The sequence below is a fragment of the Nuphar pumila genome, chromosome 15, assembly GCF_984573655.1.
Source record: "Nuphar pumila chromosome 15, dmNupPumi1.hap1.1, whole genome shotgun sequence".
NCBI lineage: Eukaryota > Viridiplantae > Streptophyta > Magnoliopsida > Nymphaeales > Nymphaeaceae > Nuphar > Nuphar pumila.
The window spans coordinates 44,672,016-44,692,218 of record NC_143263.1 but is presented as its reverse complement, the minus strand read 5'-3'; the positions used below and the strand labels follow the sequence as shown (position 1 = coordinate 44,692,218).

At 37.0% G+C, this 20,203-nt stretch overlaps 1 protein-coding gene across 1 annotated transcript; it reads left to right on the top strand.

Annotated features, from left to right (window-relative positions):
* Positions 1–380: 380 nt before the first annotated feature.
* On the top strand, positions 381–6,103 carry LOC149815286 (WRKY transcription factor 72A-like). Its single transcript, XM_089990515.1, has 6 exons — positions 381–473; positions 602–682; positions 1,427–1,513; positions 3,308–3,838; positions 4,583–4,696; positions 4,830–6,103. Exons 1-6 carry the CDS (start codon positions 381–383, stop codon positions 5,778–5,780), a joined length of 1,857 nt encoding a protein of 618 aa, XP_089846641.1. The 3' UTR covers positions 5,781–6,103.
* Positions 6,104–20,203: the final 14,100 nt, after the last annotated feature.

Here is a 20,203-nt window from a genome sequence, read left to right as displayed (position 1 = left end):
AGGGTGTTTGTGAAAACTTTCCCATACCAAGGGTACAAGGGTAAACAGACGACCTTAAAAAACTTGATTGACAAAAAAACAAAACAAAGCTGGGAGTGGGAGAGCCGTGGACTGCGGCTTGAAGTGCTGCAGCCTGCAGGTTGCATATGCACAAACCCCATCCACCGTTGAAAATCTTATTCCACATCTCCTGCTTATGCAATCCATGGTTGACATTTTTTGAATTAAATACTTGTGGAGTTCATCAGCTAATAAAATATGGGTTTGAAATGTTCACCCTGACTGGTTTCCTACTACACACCAAGCAGGTAGGATTATAAATAATGACTTGAAGGCTGGAGAAACAGGTACAGAAAAAAGAAAAAGAAGAAGTTCAAGAGATGACAATGGAGCTGTTGTTGAAAAGAACTTCTGTTCTTGAGGAGAAGAGCCAAGAACCCAAGAAAGAGATTGAAGAGATTAATGGAATTAAGGTATAATTTTTGCCGCTTGCATTTGGTTTTTTTTTTTTCAGGCTTTTTTTAATAAGGTGTGGGAAATGGTTCTGAGTGGAACCATCTTCTCGTTTTTGCTAAAATTATGATCTTGGGGGTTTTCTTAGATTGAAGGAAGGTCGGCCATGAAAGATGAAAGTTTGAAGGTTTCATCTCCTAATAAAAAAGGTTCAAGCATCGTCAATCTGGTGAGGAGTTGCGCCATGAATGAGTCCAAAATATTGCACTCTTCCTCTCCTTCTTCTTCTTCTTCTTATTTTTATTATTATTATCATCAATATTTATTATTACAATTTGTAATTATTGTTGTCGTCGTTGCCGTCGATGTTGTTTTGACGAGGAAGTTCCTCACCGAAGCGGGTAATCTCCGGGTGGGTCACTGACAACCAAGCCCTTATGGAGCCCACCAGTGAAAGGCACCCATACACCCAGTGAGAATCGAACCTAGCAGCACCTTCTCCCTCAGGCCCGCTACCACTCCGGCAATCGATGTTGTTTTTAAGCCATTCATCACATGTTGATGATACGCCGGATAAATCTACCAGTTTTATGTTTTTACGGTTATTTTTCTTTTGAAAGAAATTATGTTTTCACTGTTTAAAACGTAGAACTGTAAAGTTCCATGAAAGATCTTATGGTTTATGCAGTTCATGAAATGTATGAAAATGCTTTAGAAGATCTACCAAAATATTGCTTTGATAATTCTCACTCTAATTGAATGGCCGATAAATCTTTGCTTTTTTCGTGGACCACGCGACCAAGAATATAATATGTCCTTTCTATTTTTCTTGACATGATGAGTATATATATTTTTTTGCTTCATATTCATGTAATACTGATATCTGTTTGTCTTCTATATATATATATATATATATATATCAAAGAATGTCTTCTTCTTCTATATTTCTTACTTATTCTCTTTAAGTAAGCAGGTTTCAAGGGGTAGTGAAAAGGCAGACATTGATGGAAGTATGAAGCCATCTTCAGAGAACCAAAAGGAATTCATCCCAAATGTCAAGGTGTGTTTCATCATTCATTGATTTTCAAACCAAACATACATGATGTGCTTTATTATTTTCATTCAAGGAAAGAAACCAATGACGCTGTGAATAAGCAAAGAAAATTTTAATTATTGGATATTAGAAAGAGAAACCATGACCTTTTTTTTTTGGATTGACAAGCTAGGGTTAGGCAGACCTTACATCAAGAGTCATTACATGTAGAAATCAAAGGGAAACCAATCTGGTGAAGAGAAACCATGACTTAAGAGTTAATATAAAAACATTTATCGTTTTATTACCTCTAAAAATCTTATCGGTTATATTGACAAGAAAATTTTTCATCATGATCGCATGATGTACGCTTTCCAAATTTTAAATAGTACACAACTACTAGGAAGCATAAAAGACCCAGGAAAGCTGTTGATTTAGTCGGCGAATATCCTGGATTATCAATGTTCCGAGTAGGATATTGGAAAATCCTGAGATTGAAACCATCTAAGCATTTTACCGATTTGATGACATAAAAATTAGATAATTAATGGATTGGAGTCAGGACCTAATCCAGCTTAATTAGGCCATGGAAATCCACAAGAGCTTTGAGCCAAGTTAACTATCTTAATTAGTGTAAACTCCCACTCTTAAACTGACTCAGGTCAATCCATCTGAGTCCAGAGTTGCATATTTAGTTGTTTGAGTCCATGTTCAGGTAGTTGATTATTACACAATCGTCACTAGGTGGCAATTAGCTATCTGGTTCTTGATTTTTAGTTTACATGTCGCATTCTATAAACTGACAAATAGCAATTTGTCTGACTATTATACACCCAATCACCTAACCCATGTTTTGAATTGTCTAACCCCAAAGAAAGTAATGGTGGTTAGGTCTTTTGCTCACTGGGTCTTGTCATGAAACGTCACTATTTACTACCTATATGCAATTAGGATGATGAATATGGGTCATCGGAGCACAAATGATATTCAATAATGAACCTGGACTTGGCTCGTGGGTTCAATAAGCTTGTTGGTAAGTCAGATAGGATCCAATGCTCACTCAGACCCAGACCCCCGTTGAATATGTCAGACTTATCTGCCTACATGCATCCAACCATCAGTCTTGCAAAAAAAAAAAAACCTGAACAGGTTGGATCCTGATCGTGCTGGATCTACATAAGATCAAACCCGACCGGTTGGTATCTGGACCATGCTAAACACTTCTGTTCTTATCCAGCTCTGATTCACTTTTATATATTTATATGGTCCATTTGCTTGGAATTGACTGTTGGATCATGCCTGTTCAATGAAAAATTATGTTTTTTGGATGCTTGAATATTTACAAAATTTTTGAGCCGTCAATTTTCAAGCCTTAAAAATCCTGCTTATGCATCACAATAGGATGATTCAAGAGCTGGTCCCCATAAAACCGATCATGTAGATCACATCCGTAAGGTAAGATTTAAGAAAAAAACATGAAAAATTCAGTTCACTCTCTAGTTCTCATATTCTAGTGACCATATATATACAAATTATCATATTTATATTGTGTGTCAGATATACTAATACCCAACCAATCCATATAGAAATCTTGCTTCAAACTCTTTGCACCTGGATGCAAGATAATCCTTTGCTTTTATGGAGGTTCTTTCCACACGAGCATCATAATTGGAATAACCTTATTACTCCAAAGAAATTCATTTCCATTTTCCAACGAAATCCTCTCAAGAACACACAAATATATCTATATATATATAATGCAAATTCTTATTGAAATATATCATCTGTATTCAAACATGATAGTCCAAATATTATATGCAGGTGGACCAACTTGAATCCGCAAAAGCTGAGATGGGTGAAGTGAGAGAAGAGAATGAGAGGCTGAGGATGATCTTGGCACGCATAATGAAGGACTACCAAGCACTGCAGATGCACTTCTTTGACATTGTCCAACAGGAAGAGAACAGCAAGAAATCATTATTGGAAGTTGCCGCTGCTACCACCAGTTCAGACCAGGACACTGAAGAGACGGATTTGGTATCTCTGAGCCTTGGGAACAGTTCAACAGCACTGCACAAGAAAGAGGAGAAGACCAACAGTACTAAGAGCAACAACAAGAAGGGTGATGATAGTTTGAAGAGAGGGTTGAGCCTTGGACTGGACTGCAGGTTCGGGCAGAGTGATGAGAGTCCAGAGAATAGCTGTGAGGAGTCCAAAGGGAAGGAGGTTGGGGAGGGGTGCCCACCAACCAAGACGTTGAAGGCATCAAGAGGTGAAGAAGACGATGTTTCACAGCAGGCCCAAGTGAAGAAAGCTAGGGTTTCTGTTAGGGCAAGGTGTGACACACCGACGGTTAGTACTGTTAACTAGTCTCCTGTATTCTGCTGCTTCTATTGCATGACTTCATTGGTCTCCACTCAGATGCGATCAGTGTGACAAACACAAATTTCACCACAATTAAAAAGATATTTTTTCGAACTTGTTTATTTTTCTTTATGAAAATTAATTTTTTTAATTTTTTAGATTAATTTTATTGGTGATATTTTGCCGATAAAAATGCAAGAAAAAGAATTCGATTTCTCATGAGAAAAGTTTTGGGGTTGTTTTCCCATTTTTTAAACTTTTATCACTGTATATGCTTGTGCCCATGGACTTGGCCAAGTCTGCCTTGGTAATGAGTCTGAAGCTGAGCAAGCCTGAATCTTGAGTCAGGCAGGCCATGAGTTGGGTTAAGTTGCTAGAGATCAATACATGCATAAGCCATGCATATTGCACTTGTTTGGCATGGATATGCATGTGCATGTATATTTACACGCTTGGGCTAGGATAGCATATATCGGACAATGTGAACCCCATTATATATAGCATAATGTTGCCAGCGTGTCGTTGATTTTCATGGTGTTATTGCATGCATGTTTATGCATCTGAGCATGTGCTTGAGATATACATACTCTCATTCATGCTGCATCATGCATGCATGACCATCACCTTTGTAAATCCCATATATACTTGTAGTTTAACTCTTAAAAACTCGGAAAATTCTTTTAAATAAAAGGAAGCTAAATTAGTCTAGTGCTTAAACATTTGTGTGAGCAGATGCAAGATGGGTGTCAATGGAGAAAATATGGGCAAAAAATAGCTAAAGGCAACCCATGCCCACGAGCCTACTATCGATGCACAGTAGCACCAGCATGCCCAGTACGAAAGCAGGTATAACATCTAAGAGATATTAATTAAACTATTTTTTAATGATTAAAATATATTTTTCATTTTTTGTTAGTGCTAGTTAGTAATCAAGATAATTTTTTTTATGCTAGAATTTGATTTTTCTCTAAATTTTCAGGTGCAAAGATGTTCAGAAGACATGTCTATACTCATAACCACATATGAAGGAACCCACAACCACCCCTTACCACTCCAAGCCACAGCCATGGCTTCCACCACCTCTGCTGCTGCTTCCATGCTTATGTCGGGCTCATCTGCTCCGGCCGCTGGAACTTCCACAGCGGCTGGATTAACATTTGATCTATCTGATAATTCAAGAACAAGACCCTTCTACCTAACAAACCCAGCCATTTCAACATCCCCATCTTTCCCAACAATCACACTGGACCTTACCTCCACATCTTCAACTCCCCAATTCACCAGGATACAATCTACTTTCTCCGCAGCCCCTAGGTATTCTTCTTCAATTGGGGTCTCAAATTTCAACTTTTCTACTGACCAGAGTGCCCTCCCTACATCATGGAACACTAGCACCACTGCAAACACTTCCAGCTACTTCAGCTATGGCTCACATCAATACAACAAGAGCCCAATTGTGTCCTCAATTTTAGCAAGGCCACCACATGAGCAGTTCTATCAAAACTATCATCAAAAGCCCAATCATTCCTCAGCACCATCCTCGTCATCCCAGCAAAACCTCTCCGAAACTGTCGTGGCCGCTACGAAGGCGATAACATCGGATCCGACCTTCCGATCGGCACTGGCAGCGGCAATTACGTCCATCGTCAGGGGAAACACTAATGGGATTCCAGGGCAGACCAATGGAGAGAATGTGGTTCAGAATTTGAAGTGGGGGGAGCAATGCTCATCATCATCATCCATGGCCACTTATTCATCATCAGGAGCAGGTTGTGGGTCAACCTTCTTGAATAGGACTACCTCTTCTAGTGCTAGTGGGAATGGGCAACACGGAAGCTTGTTGTTTCTGGCACCGCCTTTGCCATTTCCTTCTGCCAAGAGTTCTTCTGTCTCACCTGCTGCTGACCTTAACAGAGAAAATAATAGTTGATATTAATATAGACGAAAGTCAGCCGTTGATTTCTTATACAGAGGAAGAAGACAAGAAGATAGATTCATTAAGCTGGAAAAGAACGACTTTATGAGTGTACATTACCAGAGAAAAGGTTGAATAGAACAAAGAAAAAATATTGTGGTCGGTGAATATTTGGTTGGATGGGGATTTGGGGTGTGTTCGATTGAAGCATGCTTTGAAAAAGCTATATATGTTTTTTTTAAGAAGAAAAAGCTATATATGTTACGTAGGCTTGTTGGCCTTCCTATGAAACAAATCTTGGAAGATGGATTTTAAATGCAAAAACCAGTTTTTTTTTTATATCACACTTTTGTGTGTTGTTTGAGAGAGAGAGAGAGAGAGAGAGAGAGAGAGAGAGAGAGAGATTTTACGAGTCGGACATATAGCTAAATCCAAGTCCATATTTCATATTTAGAAATAAGTAGCTATAACACACACACACACACACACACACACATATATATATATATATATATATATATATATATATATATATATATATATATATATATATATATAGAGAGAGAGAGAGAGAGAGAGAGAGAGAGAGAGAGATCAACAAAAAGTTGAGCCCGCGAAAACAAAAAACAAAAGACCCCAAAAAAGGGGCCGAAAGCACAAAGGCAAAACATAAAAATAGAAGAACACAGAGATCAACCAGGGTCTTGAGGAAGAAAAGGCAACTGAAGGGGGTGGATAACATGTGAAGAGAGGTGCAAAATTGTGTACACATCGGCCAAGATTCAATGAACGAGCTTATTGAAAGCAACCAAAATTTGACGAAAGATTGCATTGCTGCGAGTCATCCACACAGCCCACCAAGAAGTAAGAAGCCAAGTTCTCCAGATCAGCCGCCACCGCTTGCAACTACGAACATGCGATGGACCCCACAGAAGGTCGAGTGTGGAGGATTTCTGTCTCACGATTACTTCAGGTTGATACCACATACTTTTAAAGCGATCCACAAAGATTGAGCATGATCAAAATAGATGGTAGGTGGATTCTTCTGCCGCTTAACAAAGGACACACCTACATGGATACTGAAAACCCACCTTCTTAAGGAAATTGTCCGTTTGTACCCTATCGTGTAAAATTAACCAGGCTAAGAACCGAGAGCGGAGAGTTGGCCCATTCGCCCATAAAAGACGCTTAGGAAGCCAATCAGCCCCAGGAGCAAGAAGATATCGATACAGAGTTCTGGTGCACAAAACACTGCTAGGAGAAATTGTCCATTGCAAAAACTGCGCATCAGGACCAGGATGACCATCTTGTATAAGGACGAAAGACATGACCTTAAGCCACATGTGACGCAAGTGCGAGATATGAAGCCTATGGGGACGACGAATATAATAGATCGACTCAAGGGAACCGTACTTATCATGGAGCAGAGAAGCACATGAATTGCCTAGACGATGCACCATCCAACATTGCTTCACGACGAGAGCAATACTCCTTAGTCTGGGAGCAAAGATCCCCAGACCAGCCATACACCTTGGTAACACCAAAGAGTTTCATCCAACCAGGTGGCGCTTTGTCCGAAGGTGGCAACCAGACCAAAGAAAATCCGCCATCAAACTGGAGAACTTCTTCTCCACACCCTTGGACTTCGAAAACATGGACATAAAAAATTTCAGGATAGAGGACAAGACATGCCTAATAAGGGTAAGCCGACCGGCGATGAAAAGGTAGGAAGTCTGCCAGAAATAAATTTTGGTATGAACTTTTTGGATAGTGACAATTCAAGTAGCCGAGGGGATGTACTTTATTTGTAAAGAAAGACCCATACAGAAAATAGGTAAATCTGAAGTTGCACTGCCAAAAATCTGTTGTCCGACGGCTAAAAAGGAAGATGGGGCATTGAACATGGACATGCAGCATTTACGGTCATTAAGAGATAAACCCGAGAGAGAGATTTTACTAATATATGTGGCTAAAGTCAAGTCCATACTTCATAATTAGAGAAGTAGATATAGCTAAAGCCAAGTGCATATTTAATATTCAGAATAACTTCTTGTGCTAAGAATTTACCCTGATCACATATGGAGGTGGTTAATGGATTTTGAATGTAATAGATCATGATCCATATCGAGATTGAAAACAACTGACCCTGATTATGTCCAGCTGAATCCATTTCGTGGAGTTAAAATATAACCAAGTTTAATTGCAGGTGCAGGATAAAAAAGGTGCATATTGAATAAATAAACACCCGCCCAGGTTGCTCGTGCAGCAGCGGGCTTGGGGAGAAGTTGCTGACCCCTTCATCCCAGGTTCGACTCCCACCGGATCTGTGTGGGTGCTTTTAACTGGGGGGCTTCATAAGGGCTTGGATGTCCACCTGGGACTTACTTCGCAGGGGCAGGCCCATTAAGTGACCACACTAGTTGTGTATATTTAATAGAATTTCGAAATGCGTGCGCCTGTAAGTATGTATGCAATAGGTTGTAGCACACTGGGCGTGGAATCCAGGTCACGACCATCTATATACGTAAGAAAACTGACTTCCATCCACGTGACTGACAAGTAGCTTTTCTTCAGCATGACTTTGTTTTCAGAAAACCACTTTCCCAGGAGAAACTAATTACAATCGGTTTTGACCTCTAGTTTTACATGAGGCAACATCCTGGCAGAGACCTTTTATAAGTACAAACATGGATGCAATCAATCACTTTCCACTGTACTTTTAACTAGTGTTATAGTACAGTCACTCCCAACTAAGTCAATGTCATTTTTCAAAAGATAATAGGTATCTTCCTTTTTTTCTGTATTTAGGGCACGTGAAAAAAAAGATAGGAAAAATGTGAATAAAAAAGAAAAAAGGTTCTGTTTTTTCCAATTATTCAAAGGAGAGAAAATTTTCAAGAATATACCCGTATGAAAAGTTTCTGCATCTCTGGAGATGGATAGATTTTTTATATGACAAACTGCTCTTTCTCTCTCTCTCTCAATTTGATTTTCACGTCACATAAGCGAAAGAAAGTTTTTTGAGAACTAATATGTAAATTTTTCTTTTCATATGAGATTTTTTTCTTACTTCCAAAGGTGGCTTTAATGATGCAAACTGGTTGGCTACAGCCTTTCCATTTTCATACCTGATTGCACAAGAAAACTGTGTAAAGTAGCAAATCAGTTTCACTCATCCTCTATACAGAGGTGGAGCCACATTGTGCCGGAGGGTGGGCACGTGCAAGAGGTATGGGTCCTCTCTCTCTCTCTCTCTCTCTGCGCAGGCCCTCCCCGCAACCTCACAACGTAGCTGTGCAGCCCACGCCCCCCTCCACTGGGGAAGAACCCTGATCTGCTCTTTGGTGAGGAATTCTGTCACATAGATGGCGCAGTTGGTGGATTTTTCAATCGAGGAGTCAAAGGCGGCCATCGAGAGGACGATGATGGCCTTTTTTAGGCCTTTGTTGGCAGCGTGGTCAGCACCGGCACGGTAGAGGAAGTGGCAGCGCACCATGAACCCTAAGCCGACGAGGCAGATGAGGATGCAGAGGAGGGAGGCAAGGATGACCACCGTGCCCGAGTCTTCCATGTCGTCCGCCACTGCTACGACTCCTTGATGTCGGGGCGTCGAGGAGATTGGATGAAGTATCAACACCAATGCTTGATTTTGGTTAGAATATTAGATTTTTTATTCAATTAGCTTAAAATATTTTTTTTAGGACTTTGGGAGTTGATTTGGGTTTTTCCAAATGACATGAATATGTATGTAATTAGGGTTTTAGGTCTTTTGTGTTATTTTCTTTTCAATTATGATTAAGCATGATTCCGTTAATGAATTGGTTATCATACCATTAAATCTTTGCTTTTTGCTAGAATTCAAGTTTTTTTTATTTGTCAAATGACATAAATATTTAATTTGGAGTTTTTATTTTTTAATTACCATATTTATAAATGTGTTTGTTGGTATTTAGGGTTTTGATACAGGTGTTTTTATAATGACATAAATGGTTAGTTTATGGTTCTAAGGTTTTTTTGTGTATTTTTTAATTATTATTAAGCATGAATTGATGAATATTGTGTGAATTGATTTTGTTTAAAATATTAAAGTTTTTTAATTAACATAAATGCATAATTTTTTATGTTTGTTGGATTTAAGGTTTTCCTGTATTTTTTTCTATTTACTATTAGGCATGAATCTATGAATATTTGGGCTATTTTATTTTGGTTAAAATATTAAGAGCTTTTTTTTATCAATTAGCATAAATGCATAATTATAATGTTTGTACAAATTAGGGTTTTGATTTGATTTTTCTAGAATAACATAAATGTTTATTATAGTCTTAGTTTTTTTATTGTGTTTTTTAAATTACTATTAAGCATGAATCTATGAATATTGCATGATTTGATTTTGGTTATAATAATAGGATTTTTTATCAATTAATATAAATACATAACATATAATGTTTGTAAAAATTAGGATTCTAATTTGGTTTTTTTAGAATGACATAAATGTTTAGTTATAATTTTAAGGCTTTTTTTGTGCTTTTTTTAATTATCATTAGGCATGAATCCATAAACATTCCTTAATTTGATTGGTTAGAATAATTTATGAAGCTTGTAGGATTAAAGATTTGACTTGGATTTTTTTTAATCTCATGAATTAGTATAGTTTATTAATAATCATTTTTTCTTGTTAACTTTGCAATTGTGCCTTCCCTAGTTTAGAATCTTGGATCATCGCCTGCCCTTATGTAATCCCTATCTTCATACACCTCTTTGAGATTTCATTGATGCAAGTTTTGATCAAATCGGACTCCACAGATGCGTTCTACATCATTCATTTAATGAAGTTCCACATTTAAATAGCTGAAATCCGACTTGTGTGCAGGATTTTTTGGCCATTCAAAAATCAATGGTTGACAAAACACAACATTTTATGACATAAAAGCATCATATTTCTCATTGCAAAAATACGATTGAAGGGTCTATTCTTATTAATTGACCATGCTGAATATATAAGATCGAATTTGATCAAAAGAACTTGCATCAGACGATCTAAGTGGGCTATGAAGATGGGGGATGAGTGGAACCGAACAGGTACAGTAGGCACAAGGCTTTTCACTTTTTCATGTATAAAACATGTTTTATAAGGTCTAGCCACTCCAACAAGGAATGGTGATGTAACTTTTTGTGAAAGTATTTTTAAAAGAGATTTTTCAATAAAATTCGTTTGTATAAATTTTACACTAAATTTCAAAGTTTGACTAACACTAGTGGCGAAGTCCGAGTGGAACACAGGGAACATATTTAAATACTTTCATAGCCCATACAAATACAACCTTTATTACTTTGAATAAAAATAATTAAATAAATAAAATGTACTACCCTCTATGTAGGGCTAAAAAATAAAGAAGTCTTATTACAATCTGACTTAAAGTAAATGACAGTCTAGAAAAAATAGAATAAAATAAAAGAAGTAAAAATTATAGGGCTTCTTTTCATCACGATCTAGTATTTTTTCGTAAAACGTGTACGACCCTTTGCTATCACGCTTCTATCCTCCAAAGTAAACCTACCTATAAAACACAAACAAACACAAAAACATAAAACAAGAAGACACAAGGTACACTTTCTATAACAAATGTGAGTTATATAAAAACCAAAAACAAGAATTAAGCCTAACTAATTCTAACAAACTAACTAACTTTGACAACTTAAAGCAAAATCTAATTAACTCAATATCAAGAAAAATGTTAACTTAAAACTAACTACATGACATTAATTAAGCAAACTACTACCTAACAAAATGTTAAAACAAACTAATTACTAATAGCATAAAGCATTAAATAATTCTGATCTAAATTAGTTAATTTTAAACTACTTGATAATCAAATCATTAAATCAAACAACTAACTGATCATGCAACTAAAATACTTAACAACTAACTCGATGGAGCCTAACTTATTAATTATAAAAAAAAAAATTAAGACATACTAACTATATTACACAACAAATACTGTAACTATGCAGGCCTCAAAAAGTTTGATCAACATGATCTGGTTCACGCGTGATCTACTATACACAGTCAATAGAATACCCCAAAAAATTCAAGAACTCACTGCCCACATTAACTTGAAATATTCTGCAGACTGCAAGTCATACAAATCAACATTTCAAGCGAGGCAATGATATGCAGGCCACATATCTGTATGAAGATAAAAAAACATGATTTTAGAGATCACAATGAACCGAGTAAACCTGAACAACGATCTGAACTGAATAAACGTATCTGGTTTGGACTGATCACGACCATGATCTGGGAATCATGCTAGAAAGACATGATTCTGCAGATCAGAGGTCATGCCGATCTGCATTCAGCTCAGCCAACGTGTGGACTGATTTTTGGTAAATCAAAAAAGCGTGAACTGTGAATCACGCAAGTCTGCGTGAGTTGCAGATTATGTCAACCAGATTAAAAATATATCTGACGTGATAAAAAGAGCACGACGATCAACATCTTTGTACTGGGTCTGATCAAGGTTTGCGTGAAGCCACTGGTTCACGTTGATCATGCAGGCTTCTAAAATCCAAACCGACCTTAAAAAAAATTCCTTACTGTGTATTTTCTAAAAAAAAGAATATCTAACTAAAACAAAACAAAATGACATAAATGAGATCAACGATATGCTTTAATGAATTCCTACATGCATAAAATAAAACAAGAATCGCACTACCCTAGATGCAATGTTTGTAAGGTAAGTACGATGCATGCCCAACTAAAAAAAATTTACTATGCAGAAAAGTAATGAGAATTTAATCTGTCGCTAAGCTGTAATGAGGGACACATATCTGTCTCTAATGTCCGTCGCCAATTTGGCGATGGACATTAGCGATGGCTTAAATTTCGTCTCAAACCAACGACTGACTTAAATTGGTGATGGAGTAGCGACGGACATTGTCCATCGCTAATTTAAAAAAAAATATTAATTTTTTGAAATATGAAACTCGAGAAAAAATTCTCGTTATACAATTCATATAACCTACTTATAAAAAACAAAGTACACGTAAAAAATACATATATAGGTGAAACAAATTTAACACAAGTTCTAAGTTAAATAACTTTAACAACCAAATACAGTCCTTGCCAAGTTATAATTAGTTACAAGTATGTCAAACAAATTAAACACATGAATCTAATCCTCACCAAGATTCTGGGCATCATCCTTTTCATTTTCTCGATCTGCTCCTCCTTCCATGTCTCCATCAACTCCTCTACGCTGATCATCTCCAGCATCCTACAAGAGAACCAAAATGTTAGTATTTATAAATAAAATATAATGAAATAAATTATATGCAATGCACCTAATCTAATGCAACAAAGTAAATGGTTGAATGACACATAGACTGACAATAAACTGAAGGACATTAACAAAATTCAGATATGTGTTCTAAGACTGAATTTTTTTTATAGTGATTCAATCATGCAGATATGTGTTCTAAGGTTGTCAAAGAATGTCATAGTGATTCACACATGCATATATGGTTTATAAAGCTGTCAAATAAATGTGTTATGTATCACAATCATGCATATATGTGTTACAAGGTAGTCAAAAAACTTCCATAGTGATGAAATCATGCTTATATGTGTTCTAATCTTGTCAAAAAACTTTCATAGTGATTCAATCATGCTCATATGTGTTCTAAATCAGTAAAAAAACTTTCATATTGATTTAATCATGCATAAATGTGTTCTAAGAAAATTTTTATAGTAATTCAATCATGCATATGTGTGTTATAAGGCAGTAAAAATATTTCATAGTGATGAAAGCATGCTTGTATGTGTTCTAAGGTTGTCAAAAAACTTTCGTAGTGATTCAATCATGCATATATGTGTTCTAAGGTTGTCAAAAAACTTTCATATTGATTCAATCATGCACATATGTGTTCTAAGGTTGTCAAACAACTTTGATATTGATTAAATCATGCATATATGTGTAACAAGGCAGTCAAAAAACTTTCATATATGCTAATATCATGCTCATATGTGTTATAAGGCAGTAAAAAAACTTTCATAGTGATTCAATCATGCTCATATGTGTTCTAAGGCAGTCAAAAAACTTTATATGTGATTCAATCATGCATATCATGTTCTAAGGCAGTCAAAATTTTTTATAGTAATTCAATCATGCATATATGTGTTATAAGGCATTAAAAAACTTTCATATATGCTAATATCAGACTCATATATTTTCTAAGGTTGTCATAGAGATGAAAGCATGCTTGTATGCGTTCTAAGGTTGTCAAAAAATTTTCATAGTGATTCAATTATGCATATATGTGTTATAAGACACTAAGAAAATTTTATAGTGATGAAATCATGCATATAGTAAGGTTGTAAAAAAACTTTCATAGTGATTCAATCATGCATATATGTGTTATAAGGGTGTCATAAAAATTGTATAGTAAATTCATTATGCATATATTATGTGTTCTAAAGGTGTCAAAAAAAATCATAGTGAGGCAATCATGCATATATGTATTCAATCATGCATATATTAGCTTGAAATCTAACGACATGAAACAAATGACATGAATCTTTATACCTGACGAGCATCGGAGCACATGTTGAATGCAGATAAAGTTTCTCTATCTCAAAAAAAGTTGCACAACTTATTATGGATAATGTTGGGAAGGACTTCATTTAAAAAGTATAATATTTTGTCCTTAAGATGCTGACAGAAACCATTCTAAGATATAGCAGGGTCAATCAGATATTGGGAGTTGATGTTGGCGGGAGAACTCTGAGAGCCATGACTGCAGGAGGCAACAAATGTTGTCGTGTTCATGTTACTCCCAAACCCGAACACACGACCCTTTTTGGGTTCACCGGTTGCAGTCACCCATGCTGCAGGATCAAAAGGCGGATGCTGAGTGGAGTCATTGCCATATCGCTCTACCATTTGTTGCTCGTATGACTCCTACAAAATAATGATTATAATATGAATTAATAATTAAGAATTACAATGTTTATGATACCACAATTCATAGTAACTTATATATTACAATGTTTATTAATACAATAAATAGATACCGATGTCGCTCTCGCCTTCTCTGATACAAAATCTTTCGTGCTCTCACGTTTATGTGTTTCAACAAACACATTCTTGTAAGGCACAATATCTCATTTTTCTGCTTCCTGCAATGTTAAATGATAAAAAAATCAATTAATAAGTATGCAGAAATACTTACAAATTTGATTATATATATATATGTGTGTGTGTGTGTGTGTTGATGAGTTACCATTTTCTTCTAGTGGCTCCCAAAAGTCCTAGATTCACCTGTATGTAGATGGGCATCGAGCATCTTCGCTCGGTTTTGTGTAGCCTTTGTTGAGCGGTTTCAAAATTCATTGCTCGCCCACTTGTCGCACATGCCCTCCCAATAATCTCTCCTGATAGTAGAAGGCTCATAGCCCTTCCACTGTAGTGGATCATCTATCCCACTAGCTGTTTTTTTTGCTGCAGTCTTCATATTGTGCAACATGTCAGTAAATCAATTGACAGTCACCTTCTGCCACATTACCCTCATGTCTTTCTCTTTATTTGCAGTTGCAAAGCGATGGGAAGCCTACAAATACTTTCAGAAAGTTAGCACACATGAGTATAATAAAAAATTAAATATGAAAAACTTTAGTTATGATAAACAATTGCATACCATGAATAATGACATTAATCTGTCCTACACCTCCGTTGGGTACTCTTTTCATTGCGCGACCGGTCCTGGAAGATGTTGTAGTAGTGACTTCCTAATTTCTTGTATTACTTCTTGTTGCTCAAACCTTGCACATGAATAATACACATTAACAATGGACTGTCGATATACACTATTTATAAGATAAGTATTAGACAAGTGACAATAAAATACTTACGGTCGACTATCGATATACACTATTTCAATGAGTCATCGTGTGTCACACTGAGAAGACCATGCATCCGGTGTTGTCTAGTGATGTGTCTGAGTAGCTGGTGTAGGTGGGTCATGTGTAGGCGAAATATCACCTGCAGAATAATGAGTTAGAAATTCACACAATGCACATTTAAACTAATCAAGTATACAATTATTTAAATGATATACCTATCAAAGCATTGCGTGAAGACAAAGGCTGAGTCTACCTATCACTGAGCTAGGATCCTATAAAGACGATTAACAAGTAACAATGTTTATATCAACATATAAGCAAAAATATAATGAATCTCTATATTTAAATATAACACAAAGACATTTACCTAATGATGTCTCATGGCCTCTACTTGGTCCTCAACCACTGTGACCTCTACGAACCATATTCTAACAAATAAAAATATTATTTGGATCAGTTACATGATATGCAATTTCATGAATACATATTCAAATAAAAAACAACTTCATGCAAGCATGGATACAGTCACATTAAACGTGACAATACATTTAAATCATTCATAGCATATTAATGTCAAACATGTATCTGCATCAAACACACTTCAATATTTCGCTAACTACTACCTCATCAAATATGACAATGCATTCAAATCATTCCATTCAGGGTTCGCAGCCATTTTGTCCTATAATGTTACTGATATTAACATCACCAGTTAAAGAGAATCATAATAATACTATGATGAAAAAAATATCTAATTAATTGTTTGATGATTGTTTGTGAGTAATTTTTTTGTTTCAGTTAATGCATAAATTTTCTTCCCCTCTATACCACAAACATGCTTAACATAAAATGCAATTCTATGAACTATTATACATGTATTGATAATTCAGTATTTTTGTATGTAACACCATCGCATCATATTTATACACATCACGAGAATATTTAGAAGTATGAAATCATATTCCATAAAATGATACATTCATTTGAAGCATATTTTCATGATACAATTTCACATAGAAGGCATAATCAAATGGAAAATAACTTCATGCAAGCATGGATACAGACACATCAAACATTGCAATACATTCAAATCATTCATATCAAAACAATGTCAAACATGTACCTGCAGCAAACATACTCTAATATCCCGCTAACTACTACCATGCCTAACATGAAATCTGAACTCTAAAAATAAGAACACTTCTATTTTCATACATTAAAATCATGCTCAACATGATCTCCAAACTCCATCAAAGCAGTCCTAGATATTTACAACTAAGTGAGTGTGTGAACAGAAAATTGTTGCATGCAAGAAATTAAATAACATGTGATGTGCTTGCATCACTTACTCACCATAGGTATTTACCCAATTTGCATTGTTTTTGCCTTTGCATTTTTTTTCATATTTCTTTTTGCATTGCATTTTTAGCTGCATGTGATGCTTAGTACTAAGTATCACACAATTAGCTCAGTAACGTACCTGCAAAGCACAAATATACAAAACAATACAGGAAGGAGGCTCGACCCCTCCCTGACAAAAAAAGAAATAGGGAGGGGTCGGAGTCCCTCCCTCGCATCCCGTAAGACAGAGAGAGAGCTCAACCCCTCCCTGGAAAAAAAAAACAGGGAGAGAGCTCGGCCCCTCCCTCTCATTCTGTAAGACAGGGAGGGGGCTCGGCCCCTCCTTGGCGAAAACAAAAACAGGGAGGGGGTTCAACCCCTCCCTGGCGAAAAAAAAAACAGGGAGGGAGCTCGGCCCCTCCCTGGCAAAAAAAAAAAAATAGGGGAGGGGGCCTAGCCCCTCCCGCATATCTTGTAAGACAGGGAGGGGGCTCGACCCTTCCCTAGCGAAACAAAAGGCAGGGAGACGGTTTTGCCCCCTGCCGGGAAAAACAAAAAGAGCAAGAAGAGCTCTGCCCCCTGTTGGAAGACACACGAAGGCAGGGAAAGACAAAACCGAAGGCAGGGGGATCGCCCCCTATTGGGAAAAACAAAATGAGACAGGGGGGGTGGCATGGCTTGACCCCTGCCCACATGCCGAGAAAAAGAAGGGAGGCAGCAAGGGCATTGCCCCCCCCAGCCTACTAACCAGAGGCAGGCAAGGGGCCCTACCACCCTACCAACCAAAACACAAGGGCCCCTCAGGAGCCCTTCCCCAAGCCGGACGAAAAAAATAGAGGCAGGGGCCCAACAGAAAAGAGAGGGGGCAGCAGAAGCTTGGCCCCTGTCGGCCATTCGACCCAACACAGGCGACAACCCTGCCGCCTGTCGAAGAAAGAAGGTCGAAGAAGACGAAGGAGAAGAAGGCCGAAGAAAAAAGGGGGAAGGAGTTACCTGAGGAGAGGAACAGAATGAGAGGCATGGTGATGCTCGCCAGAGCAACATCGACGATGGTTGCCAGTCGGATGGGGCTCGGGGTTATATCGATGACAACCAGGAGGGTTTGAGGGAGGTGTCATCGGGGAAAAGAGGTCGTCAGACGAGGGAGGCTCCTGGAGAACTAGGTCATAGAGGGACGGCGACAGAGAGATCGTCGATGCAGTCGCCAGAGGCTCTAGTCACCAGTGGCTGTTGGAAAAATGAGAGAAGACACAGAGAGGGAGGGGGGGGGGGGGTCTCGGGATCGTCGGGGTGTTTGCCAGACACAGGGAGGAGGAGGTGGCTGAGGCGGTCGCCGGAGAGTGGTAGGTGGTCGGGGCGGTCGCTGGAGAGAGGTAGGTGGTCGGGGCGAGCAACGCGGGTGAGAGAGAGAGTTGAGTTAATTTCATGCCCTAGATGGACGTTTTACATTGAAACTTAGCGACAGATTTGCGATGAAATAATTTTGTCACCAACATCGATGCTACTGAGCGACAGATTCGCAACGAAAACATTTCATCACAAACACCATCGCTAATTAGCGACAGAGTAGCGACGGGAAAAAGCCGTTGCTAATCCATTGCTAAGTTGCGGTATAGTTTGCGACATATGTAATTTCGTCACTAATTAGTGACGAAATTATTCCATCGCAAATTCTGCAACTAAATCAAATTTTAGGGATGACTCATTTTCTCTCGCTAATCCATCACAAAATTATAATGAATTATTTCTGTCATAAATTTTCGTCGCTAATTGGCATTTTTCTTATAGTGTTTACAAAAACACTAAAATGGGTTCACTTTAAACATTTTTCTCTTTTTGGAAAATAAGAAGTATCATGCCAAAACTCAATTAAACAAGGGTATTTAGTTTTGTTTCACATGTAATCATGCATATCAAATATATATAATATGCATAAAAATGATGCATGATCAAATTCTCCCATGTTTATCGTTTGCTAGTCCTTGAAGAAACTAGCCCCTAACAAAAACAAAATAAAACATGCAAAATAACCTAACTCACTTTTGTAGGAATCACAGTTGCATTTAATGTATTCAACAAGTCATTTAAACTCATGGGTTACCCTAGTGGATGAGTAAGGTTTCGTGAGGGTTTGTAGTGATGCTACCCACAAACATATATGTCATGTATACACAGATATTCAACTTTACGAATCATTAGGCAATTAAGAAGTTTGTTTAAACAAATATTTCGTGTCATTACACTCTCAAAACATATTTAGAGTCTTTATATGGTGCCATAAAATAATTTTTTTTTCTTTACTTTTCTAAATATTGTAATCATTCATGCTTTATTGTCAAAAAATCAGATACACACACCATTGCTTATTTATCCTCACTTATATGTTTTTCGCATAGTCTTTCTCCTTTATTTCTAAGTAGTGAACTTTGACATTATTCTCTTGAATTTCTTTCTTTTTTTATTTCAATTTTTTAATTTTTTCACACATTTTCTTCTTTCAATTGCGCACTATATTAGACCCATGCGATGAGCTTTAGGTCAGTGACTCCCAAACCAGACAACCTTAGGGCACCAAATACAAAATATCCCTCAGACTTAATTGTTCGGGTCACTAGAGCTTCTATTTTTATAGTTTTATGTATAGCTTTCTTCTTGTTATGTGCAATGTCAACATCTCTTAGGCTCTCTATAAAGTTCATGTAACAGGCTTTCGGGCCAGTGACTCCCAAACCATATAGTTTTAGGGCACCAGGTGTAAACACCTCTCAGGCTCTACTTGCTCGAACCAAATAGGCCACATATATTGACTAGACACTGAAGTAATTTTCTTTGTTATCCTTTTTAACATGGGAATCAAACACTTCAACTTGTATTTGAGCCCAACTACTGGAGAACACGAAGACATCAAATAATTAAATGTATGCTCATTTCCTTTTTAAGCTCTTATTTTTTATGTTGTTCATTTGCTTAATTTTTCAAAAATAAAGTTATGCATATTTATACTCATGATTCAAAATAAAATCTAACATGCATTTACTATCATTTCTTTGAAATCCACATAAATGACCACATTTTCCAGATTAGTGTCTGAAAAAGAATTTTTCGTGGAGCTTAAAAATTCTCTAAAATGTTAGATTATGTAAAGCATTTATATAAGATTAATCTCATTCCTTAAGAGCCTATTTTTTATGAGTTT